This window comes from Esox lucius, chromosome 18 (genome assembly GCF_011004845.1).
Source record: "Esox lucius isolate fEsoLuc1 chromosome 18, fEsoLuc1.pri, whole genome shotgun sequence".
NCBI classification, from domain to species: domain Eukaryota; kingdom Metazoa; phylum Chordata; class Actinopteri; order Esociformes; family Esocidae; genus Esox; species Esox lucius.
The window spans coordinates 7888617-7913522 of NC_047586.1; the positions used below are offsets into that span (position 1 = coordinate 7888617).

General features: G+C 41.6%; 3 protein-coding genes across 11 annotated transcripts in view; 2 read left to right on the forward strand and 1 right to left on the reverse strand.

Moving 5' to 3' along the window:
• Positions 1–11: 11 nt before the first annotated feature.
• casp8ap2 (caspase 8 associated protein 2) lies at positions 12–13810 on the forward strand. The gene is made up of 10 exons (XM_010882834.5): positions 12–543; positions 1146–1245; positions 2029–2118; positions 2262–2365; positions 2511–2585; positions 3228–3343; positions 4923–7777; positions 8734–11857; positions 11969–12068; positions 12938–13810. The coding sequence occupies exons 2-10, from the start codon at positions 1191–1193 to the stop codon at positions 12998–13000; spliced, it is 6582 nt and encodes a 2193-aa protein (XP_010881136.5). The 5' UTR covers positions 12–543; positions 1146–1190; the 3' UTR covers positions 13001–13810.
• A 2900-nt stretch (positions 13811–16710) lies between these two features.
• On the forward strand, positions 16711–19515 carry cx52.6 (connexin 52.6). Its single transcript, XM_010882838.3, has 3 exons — positions 16711–16899; positions 17122–18536; positions 18673–19515. Exons 2-3 carry the CDS (start codon positions 17145–17147, stop codon positions 18709–18711), a joined length of 1431 nt encoding a protein of 476 aa, XP_010881140.1. The 5' UTR covers positions 16711–16899; positions 17122–17144; the 3' UTR covers positions 18712–19515.
• bach2b (BTB and CNC homology 1, basic leucine zipper transcription factor 2b) overlaps positions 19511–24906 on the reverse strand; it is an 83619-nt gene continuing 78223 nt past the window's right edge. For all 9 annotated transcript variants that reach the window (XM_010882839.4, XM_010882840.3, XM_020056274.3 and 6 more), the window contains exon 5: positions 19511–24634. In XM_010882839.4, coding sequence (XP_010881141.1) covers positions 24155–24634 — 480 coding nt within the window. In that variant the 3' untranslated portion in view covers positions 19511–24154. The remainder of the gene's footprint in view (positions 24635–24906) is intronic.

The window sequence follows — 24906 nt, forward strand, 5'->3', positions numbered from 1 at the left end:
TCCGGGTCGATTGTCCAAATTATGTCGCTTAGATGAGGTCATTGGAAGCGACATACATAATAGATTGAGGTGCTTATTGCGAGTTCGAGGAAAATATCTTGAAAATAACATTATCTTGTGACACCTACATTTTCGTAATGCACAAGATTTTTACGGTCATTTGCAAGTCGATGTATCTATGAAGGTTTTCATTGCCAACCCTCCTAGAACTAGTTTAGGAAAGAGCCAGCAAACAAAATAAATCAGAAGCTGTGTTATCTTTAAAAACCAACGAGTTATCAAAAATAATTTGGCTGTATAACATTTTATCTGATAATGTATTCGTTGGGCATAAACAGGCTGCATTGATATGATAATTTTCTTTTGAATGATTGAAAGTCCCGGAACTGCGGAACAGGCACTGGCATCTTTCTTGCAGAGACCGCGGGAAAATGTCGTTATTTCCTGCTCATTGACGAAGTCTAGGGTTGGCGCGACAGTTATTGTAAACAGATGTAGCAGAATAATGTTGTGAACAGCACTGTTTGTATCGATTGTCCTATGGTGAGTGGATTTCTTTTGTTAAATTACACCTACAAACTATTCTCATAACTCAATGTTTTCGATGTCTTGTTTGTTTCTGGTCCTCTGACGATAGCTCGTTAGCTAGGCTACGGGCTTTTGTTAGCTTGTCAGTTAACTACTGCTAGTAGTTGTGGTACTGTTACAACAAACGTTACTTAAGTAGATAGACATTATGTTGGATGAACTGTTTCTCCATCCTTGGACGTGCGCAGACAAGTAGCCGACACACCTAGCTAATATAGCTGAGTCGATCAACTAACATTACATCGTTACACGTTTGTTTTGTTGTAGCCAAATGGCTAGCTAGCATACTACAGAAACTAACTGACGTAGTAACACCACCAGCCCAGCAGAACTTAGCCGGCATTGTGGACTGCGAATCCCAGGCAGTCAGCGTGATCTGCTCCAATCTTGTGACAGCTAACGTTAGTTGTGATCATGCTACAAGTCAGACTTTCAACACAGGTCAGGCATAAGGTCCAATGAGTTTGGTGATCACTTTTAAGTACTGTAGCCATCAACCTCACCAATGTCAAGATGTGTGCAAGAGGCAGTAGCTAAGTGTGCATCATTTCCTTTAGCTATTTCAAAGCACATCTCGGAGCCATTAACAGACCATCAGGAGAATGGAGGAGGATTTGATGGATGAAGTATATGGAGATCTTGGTCAGGACTACCATGGTGAGTACAGCCTGTTTACCTTCAACGCTGTCCATTGTCAGCAGGTGCTGAAAGACATGCAAACCAGTCTGTTGAAAATACTTTGAACAGATGTATTTGTGACCTGAGACGAAATGTCCTGCGCTATTAACCCAACCGTCAGAATGTTTGTCTTTTATATGCCCCTGCAGTATGTATTTTCCCAAAATATTCGAAGCAAAACCAAACCACAGACATAATGTTTTGTTAAGGTTGGCTGTTATTTACATATTGTGCATTGAATTACGAGATCGGAAAAACTAAATTGAAATCTCCACTTTCTACCAGCCAAAAGATCAACAATTTACATGTAATTTTAATGAACATTCACATGCCAACATCTTTTTTTCTGGCTGAACTTTATTGGGTTACTATGGTAACATATTTTTAGGCCACAGCAGTCCTGCTGTACAGACAGTCTGTTTTCTTATTGTATTGCAGTTCTCTCATAAGCTGTTATTGAGAACTAGGTATATATACTCATTTCTTGTGTATTCATTCACAATGCTCCTGATTCATGGGCACACACAAAACCAATACACATACATGTTATGTGAACATTTTGATTGCATGAATACATTATGCTGTACACAAAATTGACACTACAATTTTGTAGTTTCTTGGAATGAAATTACAGCAGTGAAATTATAGAATACATTATACTATACACAAAAATGACTGCATCTCTACAATTATGTCATTTCTTGGAATTCAATTACAGCAGTGCAGTGCAATTACAGAAATATAACTTTGCAATATCTTTAGGCAGAGATACTGTGGCGGCTTTTGATGAAGATTCTGTGGATATTTATTCTGGTTTGGAAAGTCCACGTCCCAGAATTCAATCAAATACAGGTAAAGCCTATAATATTGGTTCTTCACAAGACGGTCAGATTCTGATTTATATTTTTCATAAAAACATCCATATTTTTTGTTGTTGTTCTCTGTCTGATACCTGATCACATTGCCTACTTCATCATTGTGTAATTTTGTTACAGAACGGAACTGCACACTACTTTCCCCGCAGAATCTGAAATCATTGGATTTATATGAAGAAATCATTACACAGGAACAGCAGGATAGAGAGGCTTCATACAATGAGGTTTGTACCACAATCGTCCTCCAATTTGTATGTGCATTTTCTTAGATTTTTGTTTGCCGTGTCCCGAATAGAAAATGGAATACTGTTCCCCACTGAGACAGATCCTGTCAGTACAGAGTAACAGTATGTACCCCTCTCATTGCAGCTGAGAACCAGATACAATGCTGCACAAAAGCAAGTTGAGGAATTACTTAGGAGGTTGCAGCAGATTGAAACACAGGTTTGTACCAGAAAGTGTCTTGTTGCTCATTTTTTAAAGGTTCAGTTTGGTGACACACTTGTGATTGTGGAGTTTGTTGATTTGAAAAACACGGAGTTTGCAAAAAGAAATAAAGTACCCCCTGAAATATCTGCAGCGTATCTAGTACTTACATTGGTTTGTCAATTTTTTGTAGACTTTATGTAATTTGTACCCATTTCACCCTGTCTAAAAAGGATATATATATTTTATTTATTTATTAGTCTCTTTCGTTGAAAATATTAATATGGATTATCTCTATTTGCCTTTAAAAAAAAAAAAATTCAACAAGGAACCCAGCCTGAGACCAAGGTCTCTTTTACAGCTGGGGCCTGCATATACATGTTAACACGTACACTTTAGGTTAAATGGTAAAAAAACAAGCAGAATAAGAAAAAAATACATTGCTTTAAACACCGGTTTTATTCCCTCAGTGGCCTCATGTTTTTAGTAGGTATTGGGCCTGGCAAGGTCTGTGCTGTCTCTTAGGTATAGTAAACAAATGCAGTTCACATTTTAAGTCAGTCTTTCAGCAAATTGCCTGACCCAGAGTGACTTACATTTAGTTGAAATTTGTATAACAACTTATCTGGTTGACAGACATGTTTTGTTTTAATTTTGAAGAACACAACACTGAACACAGAGAACAGCCGTCTGAAGAAGAACATCTGTGCACTCATAAAAACTGCCAAAATGGAGGTTGTTCGGAAGGATGAAGAGATAAATAGATTGAACCGAAGGTTAGTGTCTTCATTCTTTTTTTTTATACACCTGTGACATCTTAATTCATAGATGACTGAGCATGTAGAAGGGGACCAATAGAGAATGACAAGAGAATGACAATATTATTATTATTTTTGCATACTTTTGCGCTGGCAAACAGTTAAATAATAATTTGTGATGTATTGCACATCTTCTGTAGTTCAAGAGTTGCATCCCTTTTATCCGTGTTGAAGTTGATACTCGCGTGCCCCCACTCAACCCTCGGGTGCCCCCGCTCAACCCCGGGGTGCCCCCGCTCAACCCCGGGGTGCCCCCGCTCAACCCCGGGGTGCCCCCGCTCAACCTGTGCATGTGTGTGCACTTACTGTACACTTACAGTGACTCTGAAAAGTATCCACCCCCGTGGACAGTTTATTGTAACATGATATCAGAATGGATTTCATTAGTACTTTTTGTCTCTGATCAACCTTGCCTCCACAATCACCCGACCTCAACTCTGTTGAGATGGTTTTGGATGTGTTGTACTGGAGAGTGAAGGAAAAGCAGCCAACAAGGGCTCAACATATGTGGGACCTCCTTTTAAGACAACTGGAAAAGCATTCCAGGTGACTGCTTCATGAAGCTAGTTGAGAGAATGCCAAGAGTGTGCGAAGCTGTCATCAAGGCAAATGTTGGCTGCTATAATGGATTTTGATTTGTTTAACACTGTTTTGGTTACAACATGATTTAATATGAGATATTTCAACGTTCATGTCTTCACTATTATTCTGCAATGTAAAAAAATTGAGAAATAAAGAAATACTCTCAAATTAGTAGGTGTGTCCAGGCTTTTGACTGGTACTTCACATACAGCTCCGCAAAAAATTTAGACCACTGCACCTTTTCTTTCCTTTCCTAAAAAATTGGAAAGGAAGTTTTTGAGTGAGGAACCGAAGCCTTCAATTTCCAGTGGTTGCTTAATTTTAACCCTTCTGTTCCTCACTCAACCTTACTTTCCAACTTTTTTGGAAAGGAATGAAAAAGGTGCAGTGATCTCTTTATTTTTTCCAGGAACTGTGGTTCTCTAACCTATCCCTGAGACCTATCCCCAGCCATTCCATATATTCAATGTATTCTGCAGCTAGCACATCTGAATCAAGTTACTAATTAAGCCTTTGTCAGGTGAGCTACTTCAGGGTTACTACAAAATTGTGAAACAGCTGGGGGTTCCCCTTGAGAGGTCTGAGAACCACTGCTTCATGACATTTCCTCTTGCCATCTCGCAAGATATCATTTACCTTTAGGGCAACAAAATAAGTCCTTATTTGCTTTTGATTGTAATGTTATTGTGTTTACTGCAACAATATTAAACATTCTAAATGTTGTACACACTGACTCAGATTATAAGAGAAAAGTGCAATGGACACAAATGACATTTAAACCTGTCAAAAATAAGTATTACACAAAAGACAACAGGATCAACTAGGTCAGAGTTTACTTTGACAGCTGTAAAAGGAATGTATATTTGTTTCTTATCCATTAGAAAAGGTTGTAATTTCTCTCTAGTTTTTCAATATGCGTTTTTTTTTAAAGGCATCAAACATGTTCAATCTTTAGTTTCAGGCCAGGGAGGAGTCCTGCTTCTCGCCATCAATCTCAGATGAACTGCCGGAGAAATCAAGTTCCAAACAGACCGAATATGACTGGGTATTCACCAAGCCTACCACAAGTTCCAAACGGACCGAATACTACGGGGCCAACTCCACCAAGCCAACCACCAGAACCTAGACAGGACTGTCTTGTTAACGATCTTCACCAGCGCCTCCGTAAGGGCAGAGTTGTAGACCAGCCCCCTCCACCCTCCTCTGATACAAAGGTTTTCAGACCACCTCTTCCTGATGAAATGGTTCTCAGACCACCTGTTCCTGTCACTTCAAAGACCCCTAGAGGAGATTCAGACAGAGATGTAGTCCAACCCCCTCTCCCTCCACCCCCCTCTGGTGCAACAGTTTTCAGACCACCTCTTCCTGATGAAATGGCTCTCAGGCCATCTGTTCCTGTCACTTCAAAGACCCCTAGAGGAGATTCAGACAGAGATGTAGTCCAACCCCCTCTTCCTCCACCCCCCTCTGACGCAACAGTTTTCAGACCACCTCTTCCTGATGAAATGGTTCTCAGACCACCTGTTCCTGTCACTCCCAAGACCCCTAGAGGAGATTCAGAATCTCCAGCACCAGACATTGATTCTTCAGTTAGTTTCAACAAGGAGTCTGTGAATAGAATCCCTCTATGTGAACTTCGCTCGTCAGGTGAGCACAAACGAACCAAGAACAGTGAAGTAAGAGGCCAAAATACCAGACCGTCTGAGCAGTGGCATAAAAACAGTTCAGTTGTAAACAAGGAATCTCATTCAAATGAGAGGAACCGGTCCCACAGAGCACAAAAAGATTCAGGAAAACATGGCTCAAAATCAGGCAAAAGCAGAGATTGTTCTTCAGATGTTGCGCTAGACAGGAGATCAGAAAGGGCCTCAAACATTTTACATTGCACTAGTTCCTCTGACCGTACATCTAAAGGGTTGTCTAAAGACAATCCAGATATTCAGTCTATAGGTTCTTGTCGGCATGACAAAGAGCTCATGCATGAAAAGGAGGATATTAGGCATAGTAGAAGTGAAAAATACATTTCTTTTAGAAACAGAAGGCATGGGTGTTTAAATCAAGGCAGCCTCACTGAACGATCTAGTAAATCTCTAAATCACAAGGGAGGCACAAGTTCTACAAGGGATCACCAAAGGAAAGAGGAGAGGAGAGAGGGTGAAATTGGAAAAGAAAAAAATAGATCAGGGGAAAGGTCGAAAAGAAAAAGCACTTCCGAGAGAGGAAAGGAGCATGAGAGAAATAGAACCCTGGAAGGAAATCCATCTAGTATGAATTTCACCAAGGACAAGAATATGGACAACAGTAAAGTCGGTGAGCAACAGACACAAGAGGAATGTACAGTTCTTCTAGCTAAGGCAACATTGCCTGAGAAAAGCTCTGTAGAGGAAAACAGTCCAAACAGAAAATTATGTTTCATGGAAACTCTGAACCTCACTCTGTCACCAGTTAAAAAGCCAAGTAAGCCTGCTGAAGACATGGAACAGGAGGACAAAACACCGCCTGTTGAGGTTCCCGAAGACCAGTCAGAAAACAGAGGGCCACCTGATCTAGAAGATCTACTTGTCTTAGACGAAGTCAACTCTAGTATGGATGAATCTGAAGTGTGTGTTGAGGAGCCAGTTGTACAGTCCTCGTTAGAAATCCCACCACCTCCAGAACCTGAAAGTGTTGAGAGTAAACAAACAGATCAAGAATCTAGTCTGAATTCTGACAAAGCTTTGGCTGAGACCATAGTAGCAACAGAGCAACTTAAGTGCCACTTAGAAGTGGTGGACAGTACTGTCCAAGATGGATCAGAAAACAGACCTGCACTGCTGGAGGCCACAGTAGATCTAAGGACGGAGCCCACCAAACAACAACCTCTCACAAATGATTTTGACTCATTTCCAGACTGTGATTCTGTTGTGAAAACTACACTGAAAAGCAGAATGGAAAACTGGGATTCTGAAAACAAAAGTAACATCTCAGAGGAGTTGACTGACGCTGCAGTAGCTTCTACTACGTTCTTTAAGAACTGTGTTAGCAATTCAAATGTGGACATTTCTTCTAATAGACTAACCCCTGAACATTCAAATGGAGATTCAGGGGATGTTATTAACAGCTGTGTGAATGTACAGTCAGACCATGCAACGCCCAGTGCTTTGGTCTGTAAAAGCCAAGAATTTGAAACTGTGACACAAGATCCATCTGCTGCCGTCTATGTTGGAAGTCCTGCTATTCCGGATAGTCCAGGAAAAAAGACATCTGAACCTCCACAACCCATCATCCACCCTGAGGACCTTCAGCAACTGCCTGTCTCGATCATTTCAAATTCAAATCTGGAAAATGGTTTGACAGAGGAGGCGCAAGTTGTTTCCATGGATGCTGTGTCCAGTACAAGATGCGTGGAGTCTATCCCAGAGATCTGCATTACGTCTGACGTCACCACCGATGTCACAGAGATAACTGTGCAGTGTGAAGAGGAGAAAACTACGGTGGGACTGAATTCAGCGTTGAGCATCATTGGGGTGTCTAAAGTGAGCAGCACGACGGGCGAGGTTGCACCGTGTGAACCGCCCACGTGGGATGTGTCCCAGACACCGAAGAAGTCCTTCCACTCTAAACCAAGTTACAGGGAGAACGAAGAGGAGAATGTTGAGCCCTCCAGCTCCCTCCTGATGGCCCACGATGAGGACTCAATGATGCTCACACTAAGAAGCCTGAAAGTAATTCCAAACCCCATTAGCCCACTCACAAGCCCAGTCCGCCCGACGAGAAAATGCCTGCAGGCATGCCAAAACGAACATACTCACATCAAGAGTCTTAGCAAAGGTAAGCGTCACGCAAGATGTGTCACTGTGGGTTTATGTTTATTAGTTCAGCATGTTTATGTCATTGGGGGGGGTGAATATGTTTAGCATCGGATTGCCATACTTACATTAGAAATGTATTTGGATGTAAGAATGTTCAAATTAAAGGATGATCTTACATACTCTATATGTTAGAGCACACTGTAAGGAGTATAATCTGGTGATGGAGTGAAATATCAATACAGTTACACTATTGTTCAAAAGTTTGGATTCACATATAATTTTTTTATTTAAATGTACATTTAAAGTAACATCATATTGATCAGAAATACAATGTAGACATTGTTAATGTTGTAAATGACTATCGTAGCTGTAAATGGCTAGTTTTCTTTAATGGAATATCTACGTAGACTTACAGAGGCCCATTATCAGCAACCATCACTCCTGTGTTCCAATGGCACGTTGTGTTTGCTAATCCAAGTTCATCATTTTAAAAGGCTAATTGATCATTAGAAAACCATTTTGCGATGATGTTAGCACTGCTGAACACTGTTGTGGTGATTAAAGAAGGAATAAAACTGACTTTTAGACTAGTTCAGTATCTGGAACATCAGTATTGGTGGGTTTGATTACTGGCTTAAAATGACTGGAAGCAAATAACTTTCTTGTGAAATACGTCAGTCTATTCTGGTTCTGAGAAATGAAGGTAATTCCATTTGGGAATCTTGTACAACGATGTGTGGTACTCCCTTTGCAGAACAGCGCAAACTGGTTCTAAGCAGATTAGAAAGTGGAGTGGGAGGCCCCGGTGCACAACTGAGCAAGAGGATCCAATTTCTCTTTTAGACTGAAGATGCAGAAGGGTTGTGGGTTGTGTTTTTGCTAGGTGGTCAAGTGTTCTAACTCCATGAAATGATTGTATTTCTTCACCTTGCTACTTGCAAATTGGTTTAGCAATGAATATGTTGTCTTTGACAGAGTTTTCCAGTGCAGCTGGGGACCCCGATTCAAACAAGGTAGAGGTGAATAATGAGAACAAGAATACTGGTGGCTCTCTCACCACTGCTACACAACAAGATGGGGCCGGGACACCTGACCATCTTTCCAGCCAAGAGGAAGAACTGGAAGAGGGGGAAATTGTTAGTGAAAGTGAAGGGGATGAAAAAACAGTCACACGAAGTTCTCTAGCCAAGACTGTTAGGCCCACAGGCACTGTGCAAAATCAATTAAGTCCCAAGTCACTTCCTAGTCTTTCACGTCATGCATCTAAAGACGATGATGTAGTTACACAAGGGCATTCTAAAGCCAGGACGAGAAACCTGGCTCCACCAATTGCAAGCCCCACATCTAACAAGACCCGCTACAAAATCATTCAACCTCCATTACCCAAAGCCCCTTTGTCTACCGTGGAGGAGGTTATGGACATTTTTGCAAAGATTCGCTTTGAGTGCAGGAAAAAGTACTTTAAGTTTCATTCAGTCTTCTCTAAGAAAGCCTTTAGCTCTCTTATGGGCATGTCTCTTGACTCTTTCACAGAATTTGTTGATAGTATATGCTTTACTAAACTATGCAGCCAAGAAGATGTCCTCAAAGTAAATCTGAAGAACATGTTAATGGTTGTTTTGAATAAGTTGGCAGATAATGGCATTGTCAACCGCCTGTTTGACCAGCAGCCAATTAATATGAAGTCGAAAATATGGGAATTTGTGGATGTGCAGTTAGATTTCTTATTCCTGGAAATTCAGACTGCATTGAGAAGTGTTTGCAAATCTTCGAACGCAAACCAATCCACAGGAGCAGAAAAAATTGACAGAAGTCTCTCTGGAAATACATCCCCGAAGCGGACGGCCAAGTCCCCGAAGCGGACGGCCAAGTCCCCGAAGCGGACGGCCACCAAGTCCCCGAAGCTGGCTACCAAGTCCCCGAAGCGGCCCGCCAAGTCCCCGAAGCGGCCCGCCAGGTCGCCAAAGCAGCCCGCCAGGTCGCCGAGGCGGTCCGCCAGGTCGCCGAGGCAGCCCGCCAGGTCGCCAAAGCAGCCCGCCAGGTCGCCGAGGCAGCCCACCAGGTCCCCGAAGCAACCAGCAAAGTCTGTAAAATCACCAGTGTCTACAGCCACCAAACTTAAAAGAGAGCAGGGAGCGGTACAAAAAACTGAGTGTTTGACCAAAACAATTAGACATAAAAGACCACAAGAGGAATTAAGTGAGTGTGTTGAACCCAACATGAAAAGATCCAGGTCTCAGACTGAACCCCCATGCAAAACCGGCCTTGGGAGAGGCAAAAATATTAGAATGTCCTCTGAGGAAGAGGATAAAGATTTGGAACCTCAAACTTCAGATCAATCTCATGTGCAATTACCTTTGCAACAGAGGGTAGAGATCTTACCATCAAACACCACATCGTCTGCTGAGAAAACGGCTGCTTATGTTCGCCGGCTGTCTCAAAATGGTTCATTCCATGACAAGTCTGACTTTGAAATCCTCACAGAACAGCAAGCCTCCAGCCTAACATTTAACCTGGTGACCGATTCCCAGATGGGAGAGATCTTCAAGTGTCTTTTACAAGGGTCTGATTTGTTAGAAACTAATATCTCCGCTGCAGAAAGTCAAGGCTGGCCCCTTGGCACTCCTCGGAAAGAAGGAGAGCGTTTCCTAGGCGTTACAACCCCAAGCAAACTTGTTACTCCCTCAAAGCTCATTGCCACATGGTCAGCTATCTCACCTCAGAAGTTTTCTTCTCCAAATTCAAAAATCCAAGTTCCAGTCAATCCAGCTTCGTTAGATGAGAGTTGCATGCTAGAGGTACCTTCTGGCCTGCTGGAAAGCGGAATAGCACCAGAGTCTAGTGTGTTCTCACAAAGGTCCTTTTCCATCTTGGCAGAAGATCTGGCGGTCTCCCTCACAATTCCATCACCCCTCAAGTCTGACAATCACCTCAGCTTCCTACGCCCGGCCAGTGGGGAGGCCTTATCCGCTCCCGATAGCGTAATTAGCGCCCACTTCAGTGAGGATGCTCTCATGGATGGGGAAGATGCCACTGAGCAGGACATTCACCTTGCCCTGGACACTGACAACTCCAGCGGCGCGTCAAGTGCTGGTAGCAAGACTAGGGAGCCCTCCATTAACCCCTTGTTTCACTTTAAACCTCACTTGCCCATGCGGGCGGTAGTGACGGAGAAGTCTAATGATCATTTTATTGTGAGGATACGGCACGCAGACGTCGACTCGGCATGCTCGGGTGTCAACTGCACCAGCCTGGGCAGCAACTCCAGCAGCTCAGGTGACGACTTGGCTAAACCGGGGATCAACTGCACAGGCGAACCAGTCATCTCGACAAGCCAGGCCGTGAACACGGCCAGGCCAGGCACCACCTCCACGTACCTTGTCGATGATGTCGCTGACCCGGTGGTTGAATTCACAAGCGTAGGAATCGGCTCAACGTGCCGTGTGGTCAGTGCACCCAACAATGTGGCGATCAACTCCACGACCCTAGAGATCAACCAAACCAGTCAGGGCGGCAAGCCTTTAAACCCAGTCAACTGTATTGAGCCAGGCAATAAATACACCGATCCAGGAACAAACTTCACATGGGTGGTCGACTCTGTGAGCCGAGCACTCAACGGCACGGACCAAAGCGTGAATTCCCCAAGTGGAGAAATCAATTCTAGGGCTGCCAAGAGCCCCCAAACCCCATCAGGAGAACAACAACATGGAAAGCCCAGAGACAAACATTGTTACGAAGGTACTATGTCTATGGCCAATCAGCCTTTCCTCCATCCCTGCCCATCCACCAGCACTGAAACTGCATCTGAACTCTCTGAGCCATGCCTTTCCATCGCAGAAGACTTACCAGAGAGAGATCACAGCAGTGAGAAGACCGGAAAAAAGCGGACAAAGCACTTTGTGGAAACGAAAGCAAAGAGGGCTAAAAAGGATGTGATCCCAGAGAAGAGCAAGCACAAAAGTCCCAAAGGAAAAAGGCATAGGAACTCCAAGAGAGAGAGAAAAGTCAGTTCTTCACCTGAATCTACCCCATCACCCAACAGCCTGTCTGCCAAAAATATCATTAAAAAAAAGGGTGAAGTGATAGTGACATGGACAAGGTGAGTTGGTCTTTATGCAAACACATTTGAATGTGCAATGTTCATGTTAGCTGTTGGGGGTATTCATGTCAGCTCTCATTAGTGTCTCTGAAACATATTTTCTTCTTGAAGGGATGAGGACCGTGATATACTCCTGGCACTGAAAATGAAAGGTGCCTCTCGAGATACCTTTTCTGCCCTTTCAGAGAAGATGAAGAAGACACCCGCTCAGGTAGGCTAAATGTTTACTAATTTACTAGGGGTGTTTTTTCCCCCCTTTAAACTAATAAATTATCTTTCTTAGGATTTTTAAAAATGTCAGCACTGAGAATAAAGTACTGAGAATAAAAAAAAAACTGCACTTATTGTAAAGTGTTCTATGTGGGCAAATGTTTTAGCTCACAGGTTGTGGAAATCAACAGAGGGCTGATCATTTATTTATTTTGTACGTACAATTTGTTTGTTAAAATCTATTTGCTTGGCAGAAAAACAGTTACTTAAACACTTTCAAGGTATCTTTAGACATTTAAGATTGGGGTCAAGTTGTGTTTTTACAGCCCCAGATCATTTATATCCTTCGTCTGTGCTTCTGGTTGGCTCTTTTTTTCAATACACAGGTTTTCAGTTGGGTTCAATTCCAGAGGCCGAGATTGGCAAAGCAACATTTTAATTAATGATGCCTTGTGGATTTGAAAGATCCACTGTTTTTGACTCTGCGAAGTCAACACAGTTTTTATCAAGTGTCCTTGTCCATAAGGATCTGGAAAGAGACTGTGTTGTCTCCGATCCCTCCCAATGTGTTCTCCAAATTTCTAACACATTTTAGAGTCTGTGCAATTGCACAAAAATTACAAAAAGTGGAGTAGTAATTATTTATTCCTGTGATTTCTTATTTTTTCAATATTTTTTTGTTGTGAAAATGTATTACTACAACCATAAAATAATTCTTAGTGTTTTAGCAAAACATTTGTATTGTGTTTTTTACCTTTATTTAGTACATTTTTAATGTGTGTGAAAATAATTTGAAGTGACTGTAAGAGACTAGTGCAGTTCTTTTCAAAGTCATGTTCATGTAGTTTAAATTTCCATTTCTATCTGTAGATTTCGGAGAGGTTTTCCCAGCTGATGAAACTTTTTAAGAAGAAAGAGAAGATGACGAGCTGACCTTTTTTTATTCGATTAAGATTTCCTGAAATGTGGAAATTTTATGGCTTCCGCTAAATGTGCAGGTCACCTGAATGTGATATCTTATTGAAGGGTGAGGAACATACAAAGTCAGTTGTTTTGGGACGTCTATTGATTGAGCAGATGTCAATGCACTGGATTTATTGTTCATTTGTGTTTAATGTGTTCTACCTTTTTGATTCTGGGCAGTCCCATGTCATTTGTCGACTGTTAATATTGCCTAGCCTGGTTATAACCTATGAGAGGTTAAACACCGCTGCAGTCATACATTCAAATAAAAGTTGTGAAAATGTTTTAGCTGTAAATAACAGAATAGTGAATTGCCTCTAATGCTCATTTGGAGCATTTCAGCTGCTTGTACAAAATTTGTACTAAGTGTTATGTTTGCATTTCTATATCAGCATCATAATCTGGGAGTGTTGGTGTATGAAAATAAAGATTGCAACTACAATTAGGTTCACATTTACTCTGTCACATGGCAGAAAGTACATTTTACTTTACGTCAAAAGTATTCTATTGGATATATTTTGACTATGTGGACTTCAAGATGGTCGCTTAAAATAATAGACTAATGCATACGTTCTGTTTCCTGTATCAGTCAAGAAAATGGTATGTTCATAGAAATTAGGGATTTTACAAAGTACACATTTCTTGACTATTAAGATTTTTGGTTGGTTGATTTTGTTTTTGGATGTTTGTGAATTAATGAAGAATCACCAAGACATACACTGTGTATATTGTACATACATTTTGTTTTTTGAAAAAATAAAGTTTATTTATTTAACAATACTTTTTCTGTTTATTGAAATATTTTGTAATATTAATGACATCATTTACAAAACATGTCATGCAATTCTACATTTTGCCAAGGGTCAGACAGTCACCTTCATGATTATTGGCACCCATGATGTATTTTGTATTATATAAAACTACCAGTATGGAGTAATACAGGTAAAGACCAATATTGTAATTTTACAACATGGGGGGGGGGGGGGGGTATACAATGCCCTCTGTAAGAATTTCTACTCTGAATAATTGTTTTTATTCTTTTGGCTTTATATTCAAAGTTAGGAATAAAAAAAAAAATAGGATGTGGTTTAGATCTAGAGTCTTAAATTTGAGGGTGTTTTGGTTTCACCATTTAGAAATGACAACACTACACAGTCCATCTACACTCACCGAAAGGGTTATTAGGAACACCATAGTAATACTGTGTTTGACCCCCTTTCGCCTTCAGAACTTCCTTAATTCTACGTGGCATTGATTCAACAAGGTGCTGAAAGCATTCTTTAGAAATGTTGGCCCATATTGATAGGATAGCATCTTGCAGTTGATGGAGATTTGTGGGATGCACATCCAGGGCACGAAGGTCCCGTTCCACCACATCCCAAAGATGCTCTATTGGGTTGAGATCTGGTGACTGTGGGGGCCATTTCAGTACAGTGAACTCATTGTCATGTTCAAGAAACCAATTTGAAATGATTCGAGCTTTGTGAAATGGTGCATTATCCTGCTGGAAGTAGCCATCAGAGAATGGGTACATGGTGGTCATAAAGGGATGGACATGGTCAGAAACAATGCTCAGGTAGGCAGTGGCATTTAAACTATGCCCAATTGGCACTAAGGGGCCTAAAGTGTGCCAAGAAAACATCCCCCACACCATAACACCACCAGCCTGCACAGTGGTAACAAGGCATGATGGATCCATGTTCTCATTCTGTTTACGCCAAATTCTGACTCTACCATCTGAATGTCTCAACGGAAATCGAGACTCATCAGACCAGGCAACATTCTTCCAGTCTTCAACTGTCCAATTTTGGTGAGCTCGTGCAAATTGTAGCCTCTTTTTCCTATTTGTAGTGGAGATGAGTGGTACCCGGTGGGGTCTTCTGCTGTTGTAGCCCATCCGCCTCAAGGTTGTGCGTGTTGTAGCTTCACAAATGCTTTGCTGCATACCTCAGTTGTAACGAGTGGTTATTTCAGTCAAAGTTGCTCTTCTATCAGCTTGAATCAGTCGGCCCATTCTCCTCTGACCCCTAGCATCAACAAGGCATTTTCGCCCACAGGACTGCCGCATACTGGATGTTTTTCCCTTTTCACACCATTCTTTGTAAACCCTAGAAATGGTTGTGCGTGAAAATCCCAGTAACTGAGCAGATTGTGAAATACTCAGACCGGCCCGTCTGGCACCAACAACCATGCCACGCTAGAAATTGCTTAAATCACCTTTCTTTCCCATTCTGACATTCAGTTTGGAGTTCAGGAGATTGTCTTGACCAGGACCACACCCCTAAATGCATTAAAGCAACTGCCATGTGATTGGTTGATTAGATAATTGCATTAATGAGAAATTGAACAGGTGTTCCTAATAACCCTTTAGGTGAGTGTATTTCATGGCATTAAAGTTATTGTGTAAAATATATGTCACGATTAGCACCTGTTTTGCATTTGGTTGCAGAAGATGTCTTTGGGTCGCTGAGGTCTGTGAGCCATAGACATCACCAGAATGAGTAGGTGCATCTAAGGATGAAGTCTGTGAGCCATAGACATCACCAGAATGAGTTGGTGCTTCTAAGGATGAAGTCTGTGAGCCATAGACATCACCAGAATGAGTTGGTGCATCTAAGGATGAAGTCTGTGAGCCATAGACATCACCAGAATGAGTTGGTGCATCTAAGGATGAAGTCTGTGAGCCATAGACATCACCAGAATGAGTTGGTGCATCTAAGGATGAAGTCTTTGAGCCATAGACATCACCAGAATGAGTTGGTGCATCTGAGGATGATAGAGGAATATTTCCATGAAGGATGTATTTGTATCTTACGAACTGTGTCCAAGTTTTTCTTTTTGGGGTGTGCTCCCAATGCATTCTATGTGTAATAATAATAATTGTGTAATAATTGTGTTGGTGCAAAACACCCCTCTTGTCTCAGCATGACCTCACCTACTTAAATAAAGGTTAGATACATTTATTTAAAAAAAGTTTTCTGGCAAAAACTGAAAGCTTAATAATCATAGTCCCGCACAGCCCTTCTCACGGTTCTAGTGGTCATGGGAGACTGATCCTGAATCCTTCTGGAGGACAGTGTTTCAAGGCGTCACATGCTCTGTTCTATTTAGGAACTGGGATGGAAACTTTGGGAATTGATGTCATTGTCTGAGGATGTACTAGCTTGACCACAGGTATAACCTCCAACCCCGCTCAACCTTATTTCAGAGAGATTGTATTTGGGCGTGTTAATAATAGTGGCTGTTACAACTACGCTGTGCTATAAAATGCCTACATTTTCTTAAGATTTCTGTTGCTAATTTCTTGAACTTCCTACATTTTTAACTCAAAGATGCTAAATGGGCTACCTAATATACTGTAACAGATTTTGCTAAGGAGGACCACAGACGAGAGTTTTGTGGTCAGGTTCGTCCAATGCCTCAAGTAGCCCAACATGTAGTTAACTCCATTATGAAATAGGGTATGAATCATTGCTCGTTCTGTTTGGTCCAATACATTTGGTTGTTCACTTGAATAGTTATTTTTACCACACATTCAAATCATGTTCATAGAACACATTGTAAAAAAAAAAAAAAGAAGCAACAACTTGAAAGTAAAAATAGCATGAGCTAGGCATTGAGCTGGTCGCACTACATGTCCGGCTGTCTACAATTATGTGGTGAAACTAGCCGCAGGCCATTGTCCAGTTGCTTTGTGGATCGATACTCGCATTCTGTGAGTCCTGCTTGCAACAGATTGGATATACACTCACTGTAACAATGCTCAGAGATGTGCTGCTGACCACTTCAATGGGTGGAAACAAAGCTTTCATTCTACAAAAATAATTAAGTCTTTCTGAAGCAAGTGGAGCAAATATCCTAGTTGAAATGTAAGTTTATTTTCACTCATATCCTGTAAAACCTTTTATACTGTTTCAGTTTTTTTCAACATTGCGCGATAAAACAACCTGCATTTGACCAAAGTCAATTATTTTGGAATCACGACTATACACACTAAACCTTTGTGAAATAAAGGCTAATTCCTTTAGATATTTTTTGGGCAGCACAATGGTCGACTGATATAACCATTTATGACAAATCTTGTTTTGCAGCATAAGGATATGTGGCACAGAAGATGGGGGATTGGAACCTGCTGGGGAGCATCTTAGAAGAGGTACATATACATTCAACCATTGTAGGAAAGATCTGGCTAACCATCCTCTTTATTTTCCGGATGCTTGTTCTTGGTGTGGCCGCAGAGGATGTTTGGGATGACGAGCAGAGTGAGTTTGTGTGTAACACCGACCAGCCTGGTTGTAAGAATGTGTGCTACGATGACGCGTTCCCCATTTCTCTCATCCGATACTGGGTCTTACAAATCATTTTCGTGTCCTCTCCCTCCCTGGTATACATGGGGCATGCGTTGTACCGCTTGCGGGCCCTCGAAAAAGAGAGACACAAGAAAAAAGCTTTCCTGAAGGCAGGGCTAGAGGGCACCGACCCGGTTCACGAGGACAGACAGAGGATAGAGAGGGAACTAAGGAAGCTTGAGGAACAGAAGAGGGTAAGGAAAGCTCCACTCAGAGGCTCCTTGCTGCGTACATATGTGTTCCATATTTTGACCAGGTCGGTGGTGGAGGTTGGCTTCATAGTGGGACAGTATGCATTGTACGGAATCGGGCTGGATCCTTTGTACAAATGTGAGAGGCTGCCTTGTCCAAACAGCGTGGACTGCTTCGTCTCCAGACCAACCGAGAAGAACGTTTTCATGATTTTCATGCTCGTCATCGCTGGGGTTTCTCTGTTCCTGAATCTCCTAGAGATATTCCACCTGGGCGTGAAGAAAATCAAACAAAGCCTCAGTGGAAACAAAGGTGCAGACGATGATAGCTTGATCGTGTTCAGGTCCAAAAAAAACTCCATGGTTCAGCAAGTGTGCGTCCTCACAAACCCGTCGCCCCAGAAAACGATGCAGCTCACTCAGACGGCCTACGCCGTGGTCCCAGAGGGCCAGGTGGATGCCGTCCCCTTATACATGCCCTCGGCACCTCCTCAGAGCTCAGAGCGGTACCCCAGACAACTGAGTGTAGCCAGCCAACCCGATCTTCAGCCGGGTGCAGCGGAGCGCAGCTACTCCCTGGACCGGAGGAATCAGTCGTGCAGTAGTGATGATTCCAATGGGCCCAAATGCTCCGGCCAGCCCGAGCACGGTGGCGCACAGCCGCGACCTTCGCTCATGGCCGGCCACATGGAGATACCCGCCGCCCTGCGCAACCAGATGCGCAAACAGAGCCGGGTCAGCGCCCTGCAGGACCACAGCGACGCGAGTGACTCGCCCGACAGTGGCCTCTATCCCACGGCTAGGAAGGCCAGCTTCATGTCCCGGGGACTCTCTCAGACCAACCTAGCCAGTCCTCCTGATAGCCTGGACTCTGGCAGCGGACCGGACGCAGAGGCCAAGCGTGTTGCCCAGGGGGAGAGTCCACCGATGACCCCGCCACCAGCCGGAGGACGGAGAATGTCAATGGTGAGTACTGTAGACCAGTTTACACAAATGGCTCTTCTAAATGGAGAATGTATCGTGGGATTCTCGTAAGTGAGCGGCAATGCTGTGACTAAGAGCACTGTGTAACATTTCACGTTTCATTTTATTCTCTTTTTAGAACGTGCTTCTGGAGCTGTCTTCAATCATGAAAAAGTGAGATGTTGCTGAGGGACTAGAGGCGACGAACCCTTCTAACTGCCTAATTGTGTTCATAATAACATGTATTGTGGACTAACAGTGAACGCTTTAGGACAAATACTTTGGCAATGGTAGTTCTACCTTCAAATAGATATTTATTTATTGCGGTATCTTTGCAAGTATTATCTGCTGCTTCAAATGTAATGGCAATTGTGGAATTGTACTCATTTATGACAGTGATATGAATGCAAGTTACTTTTAGTGACATTTTGCGGTCATTAAACAGACATTTGGCCCAAAACAAACATGCACATAAGAGAGTGGTCAAAGGAAATGCTATATTTTGAATCAAGAATGCTGATTGATTATGCATGAGAAACACTGAGGGATATGATAACTTCCACTATATACATCTTATCGCATTTCGTTTGTTGTTAAAAGGACTGATATTATGTGTCAAAAAGAAAAGTTAGTGATAGAAGGGCTCCTCAAATGTAACCAAATGGGAATTTACGTATTGATAAATATCTTGAAATATTTGTGATAGTTATTGATGCATTTTCTATTCAGAACAATGTTTTCAACACTTCACATTGTTTGATTGTTAAGAAATATATAATCTGTCTAATTTGCTTTGCATGATGTATTCTTTTCTGAGCTATGATGTATTATCTGCAAACATTTCTAATCCCTACCTTCTGATCTGATATTATTTTAAGCAGATAAAAACACCTATTATTTTGAAATGATAGTGTAAATGTACAGATTGCTGTATTTGAAAAACTATGACTGAGGCAAAAAAGAAAATGACAAAATAATTACATGATATGTTTCTTTATTTCATAAACAGAAATGGTGTCTAGACAAAAATGTCATTTATATAACACTAGCAATTGAAATGAATGAAAATGGGGTTTGCACAATACCGTATGTACAATGGCAATTAAGTAATTTCAATTAATTAGGTCTGTAGCATTTCAAATTAAAAAGATAAGAACTCTTATTAGAGAATAAGCAAATAACAGCTACTTCAAATTGACAATATTAACACAAAACAGTCTTCTAGAAAAACGAGAGGAAAAACTACTTTGTGGCTAGGAACTTAAGAGCTATTACATAGAAATGACACACCAAGATCTACTAATACAATAATCCATATTATCTGTGTAAAAAGCATGTAGAAAAACACCTGATGCAGTTTGCTGATACAGTCATTGACCAATTATGAGAGGTATGAAGGATTTCACAGGTAGATAAGTGTGAGAAAGTCTGCACTGATGGTAACTCGAAGAGGAGCACAAGCCCCTGCGTTCACTCACTTCCCTTGAATGTGAACAATGGCCTCTGCAAGTTCTAAGGCAAAAATTGGAGGTGCACTTACATGTATCTCTGAAACATCCGCAGTCGAATGCAAAGACAAGTTTGAGGAAACGCATCGTTTTCGGGTTTACAATTGTAAAAACAATAACCATCAGTCAGATTTTAACCTATCCATCAATTCTATTTACATGGCAAATGTTAGAAATACATCCTGACTTGTGACACCTTTGTGTAAACATATTTTACTTTTACTCCTAAAACGATCTCAGCCTGTGAATTAAATCAGGATACCAGTATTCTTTATTATAAAGTTGAGCAATTTGTGAAAAAGGCAAGTTTTGTTCATCTTTTCAGAAGAACAACCTTTGGAGTTGGAGAGCCAGTGTTAGTTTCTTTCGGAAAAGCAGCACAAAAAAACAAACAAAACAGTAAAACTAACGAGTAGATAATACAGCACAAATTATTTTGAAAAAAGCATTCATTGCACCTAGATTTACAACAAATATCCACAAAATAATCATCAGCACCAACAAACCGAATTAGATGGCCTTTTTTTCTTGTTTTTTCTTATTTTTTGAATGTTTGGCATCTAAAAGTAGACTTCAGAGAGAAATCAAAGCAATGAAAACAAATTACAAAATGTAATACCAAAACAAAATGAAATTAATATTTTAATTTTGTACTCTTTGCAGCTATAGTTGGGTTTGATTGTGCAAAGCTTATTATTGTATTATTTGCATTGGCAGGACTTAGATTTGGGAGTATAAAACCAGAGGTTAGAAGTGAACTACACTTTCAGACACTCAAAGCAAAGCACAAAACACTGAAACAAACAGAGTCAAACGCAACCAGCTAAAGAACCAGTCTGCTCCCGATTCAGAAATGGAGAAATAAAACGCTTGGCACCCTGAGACGAAATACAAGAGCAACGGTAAAAATTACTAGTCTCAATTTAGGCCAATGAGACAAATCAGTGTGTGATTGAGATGCTGACATAATGACCTCATTTGACCTCCCCTGTAATCATCGGGGTGATGGAAGAGGTGCCAGTGCACCACTTTCAACTACATCTCACGCATCATAGCAGTCATATGGAGTAGCTCCCTCAAGGCAGGAGGGCTAGGAGGTCTGGACTGTAAGGAGGAGCGGCTTTGAAAGCCCCTCGTTGATTTGTATAACCTTCCTTGTGCCTCTATCAAACCACCGTCACTGCGCATGGATGCAGGAGGAAGAACTGTGAAGAGGTCCTCTACAAGTGATACACAGTAAACCAGAAATATGCCATGTGCTCATTGCTATCCTGGAAATCATCAATAGTAATTGTAGTAGCATACTACGGATATAAAAACAAATATGATATTGAGGGATTTCTATTGGCATAGCTTTGACGGAGGACAAAAAAAATGTTGTTCATTTAAATACATTTCCTCTTCCTAAATTAGGCATTTGTCAATGAGAGAAAGCTTTTCTAGTGGAAGTTCATGCTTTGCACGCTTACTTCAAAACAAGTAAGAAAATACATTTATCGGGTATTAATTGCATATGGTTCGCAAAAACGTCCTCTTCAACCCATTGGTCTTGATTTGACTGTTTTGTACCTGATAATGGAGACGGATGAATACTGTTCAACAGTGATAGCATATGATCCGGAGCAAAGCCTTACAAAAAGCAATAAAACTAGCAATCACAAATGCTCTAGACTTTCTTTACATATAGACGCCGTAGAACGCATTATCTTTGAGTGAGTGTGGTTGTCTTTGTGTAGCGGTGAACGACTCTAGCTACCATCCTAGGGAAAAATATCTGAATGGGGAAATAAATAGCCACTACGAACTAGACACACTGCAAAGCTACACTCGAATATAAATCAAAGTTTGATGTCGGTGAGACTGATTGGAGAACTAGACAACTGTGACCAATAGGGGGCGGCAAGGTACCACCGTAGATTATTGGCAGACCCACTAGAATACAGATCTCTTCTCCCACAGTCACAGACTGTATAGCTTTTCGTCCTGAATCCAGTTCCTGTGATGAATAAAGCATTGCAATTCAATCAAATTCACTCCTCTTCATAGTTTATGGCTCTATTTCTGTTAACGCGTGAGTATATTTCTGCACATCTACATTTTAAATGTAAATATTGTTCACCAAAAGAAGACAGGCTAAATTAAGCTGAGGACTGTTAGAAGCAAACAAAGCTAGACAAACTAACTAGGTAGAAAACAGTCAGCATGCATTTAAATCACAATATATGATGTTTTCAACAAATGTACAATCAGGGCGAACATGTTACAATGTCATTAGACTGTAAATCTGTTTACGACGATACGTACACTGCTTTCACATGAACTTAAGTCTCAATTAGCTTATTCAATTATTTAAGGAGTACAAATATAAGATGTGAACATTCTAAACATAACAATGCCAGCTTCCTTTTGTTAACAAACCTGTTTACTGTAAGTTTTTGAGATAAATGCTTTCCTGGGGATATTTATATCAACATCAATTTATCAATAAGATGTTTAAATTTAAGTGCCAATTCAAGTGCTTTGGTGTCAGTGTTTTCAGGGCACTGAACCATGAAGTGCTATTAGATAACTAGTTATAACTGGGGTGCTGGAAGGAAAGTGCCAAAATTGAGCCCAGATTCATTGGGGAAAGTAGTCAAAAAGAAATATTTTGTGTGTTTTTTGTTACACATGGAATATCAATCTCTCCGATTGACGAATTGTCTGCTCACGTACTCCTTGACAACATCAAAACATAACACTGAAGAAATTCAAAGGGTTGTCTGTGAGAGACTTTCACAATCATACCTATGCAAACCATCTTTAAATACTGACAGGAAGAAAAAGTTCCCTTAAAAACACAAGCCAAGACGCTTTTTCACATTTAAAGAGGTGTCAAAGTTTGAATGGATGTAGCTCAAGCCACAGGTTAGTGAACATACTTCACACTGTCCTCGCCAGCAAAATCCAATTTTCATGCAAGGGGCTCTAAAATGTTTCTATGAGTGTGTATGTGTCTTTGTGTTTGACTTTGTGTGTGCATGTGTGTGTGTGTGTGTATCAAGCTGATTTCCTGAGTTTAAGAGAACACCCACCCTTATGGGGAATTTTCCTTTAGGCAGGAAACAGCAAAGCAAATATATTCCTTAACAAAAAGGTGCTTGATATAACCCCAGTGAAAAAGAAATGTCTAAATTTCTACCTGTACAATACTACTGTGACAGTCACCATGCTTCAGGCTATATACATTATATGTTGTGCCCAACAAAGCACTCAAATTTACCATTCCAACATACAAATACAATAGTATTGCTGATGTCTGTGAACATAGCTATTAAACCACCTGCCAAATTGTTTGTTTCTCTTTCATTTCAGTGCTGAGGAAGGCAAAGGAGGAATGTTTTTGTACTTTCTCTACACATTGTTTTGCTGTACAGAAAATGCTAATGAGTTACGCAGAAGACATTTTTTGCATATGAACATTTACAGTCTACCTGCTTCATAAATCTCTCATGTACAGAAGCTGTGTTCTTGTTTCAATGAATCATGTTGAACATTCAGAAGATTTTTTTTTTTCCTGAGTTGGAATTGCTGTGACAAGGGCCACCGAGAGAAAGAGGGAGAGCGAGAGAAAGATACAGAAATAGTGTTAGAGGTAGAAATAGATTGATAAGAAAGAGAGACATGTTGATTAAAACTGAGATACTGTAGATAGATTAAGAAACAAAGAGATCTGCTGTTAGGTCCACTGAGGTTTCAACTGAAGATTTGATCGTTGCCAGTCCGTGTGAGCACACTGTAAAACAGAAGGAAGTGTTTCCACGATGGAGGTCTCTGCCTGCCCGGTTATGGTGTAGCACCATTGTGAGAGGGATTTTGTGTGAGAGGTTCCTACTCTGTAATGTTTACAGAGAAGAGAATACCCAGAGAACAGTATTGCTGTTAAGACAACTGTAGTGTTGACCATTTAGAAAGACAACAAAAATACATAAATACATACAAACAAAAATAATATTTTTCAAAGAACACTGGCAGAGGCTGACCATCTCAACAACCCAGAGAAAAGGGTTCGTCAGGAGAAAAAAAACCTAAAAATTAAATAATAAAAAAGGACAGATATTAAAACAACCATGACTAGGTCCACTCCTTTCTGGGCTGTTCATCCGTGGTACATTTATCCGTCATTTCCTGGCAGAAGTCTACTGTTACCGTCTGATTGGACTGTTCATTGAACAAAAGCCCCGCCTCCATGTATAAACTCGGCTCCAGGCCCTCTGTCTCATGGCCGGCCGCGCCCCCGTCAGCTCCGTTCCCCATGGCCGAGTCAGGCTCGCTCTCCGAGGGCCCGGGGGACTTGAGAAAGCTGGGCTCAGGGGTAGCCGAGCCGGAGCGGGTGGTGAGGTCAACGCTGTTGGATGCAGCACTGCTGGCAGTGGTGTTGTTGGCGCCGGGCTTCAGGACAGGGCAGTAATGGTGCAGGGATTGGACTTGCTCTGGGCTCAACTGCACGTCCCTGCACACCTCCTGGGACAGGCAGGAGAAGTTCTCCCAGAGCTCGCCCATGCACGCCTTCAGCTGGTTCCTCTCCGTCAGAAGCTTGTCCTTCTCGTTCACCTGGTGGACACAACAGGAAATAAAGGAATGGGGACTAAAAGCCTTGTTCACATCACCTCGTATGTCATTACAAGGAACGTCCTGTTCACGCCACCTCGTTCCCCTCCTGGTTGCACCAGGGCACAGTCGGTAGAGCGCGGCGTCTCGTGCTCAGACCTGGAGCAAAGGGGCCTTTGAGCCTGCTGCTGGCGCTGTGCAAACAATCCATACCTACTGTAGCGGCACTCCCAACTACACATTAACGGAGTGGCATTCACTGTTTCATATCAACA

Coding starts and splice junctions, on each gene's coding strand:
- casp8ap2 (XM_010882834.5), top strand. CDS start 1,191: ATGGAGGAGGATTTGATGGATGAAGTATATGGAGATCTTGGTCAGGAC. Junction 2,119..2,261: donor CAGAATTCAATCAAATACAG/GTAAAGCCTATA, acceptor ATTTTGTTACAG/AACGGAACTGCACACTACTT. Junction 3,344..4,922: donor ATAAATAGATTGAACCGAAG/GTTAGTGTCTTC, acceptor TTCAATCTTTAG/TTTCAGGCCAGGGAGGAGTC.
- cx52.6 (XM_010882838.3), top strand. CDS start 17,145: ATGGGGGATTGGAACCTGCTGGGGAGCATCTTAGAAGAGGTACATATA. Junction 18,537..18,672: donor GAGGACGGAGAATGTCAATG/GTGAGTACTGTA, acceptor TTCTCTTTTTAG/AACGTGCTTCTGGAGCTGTC.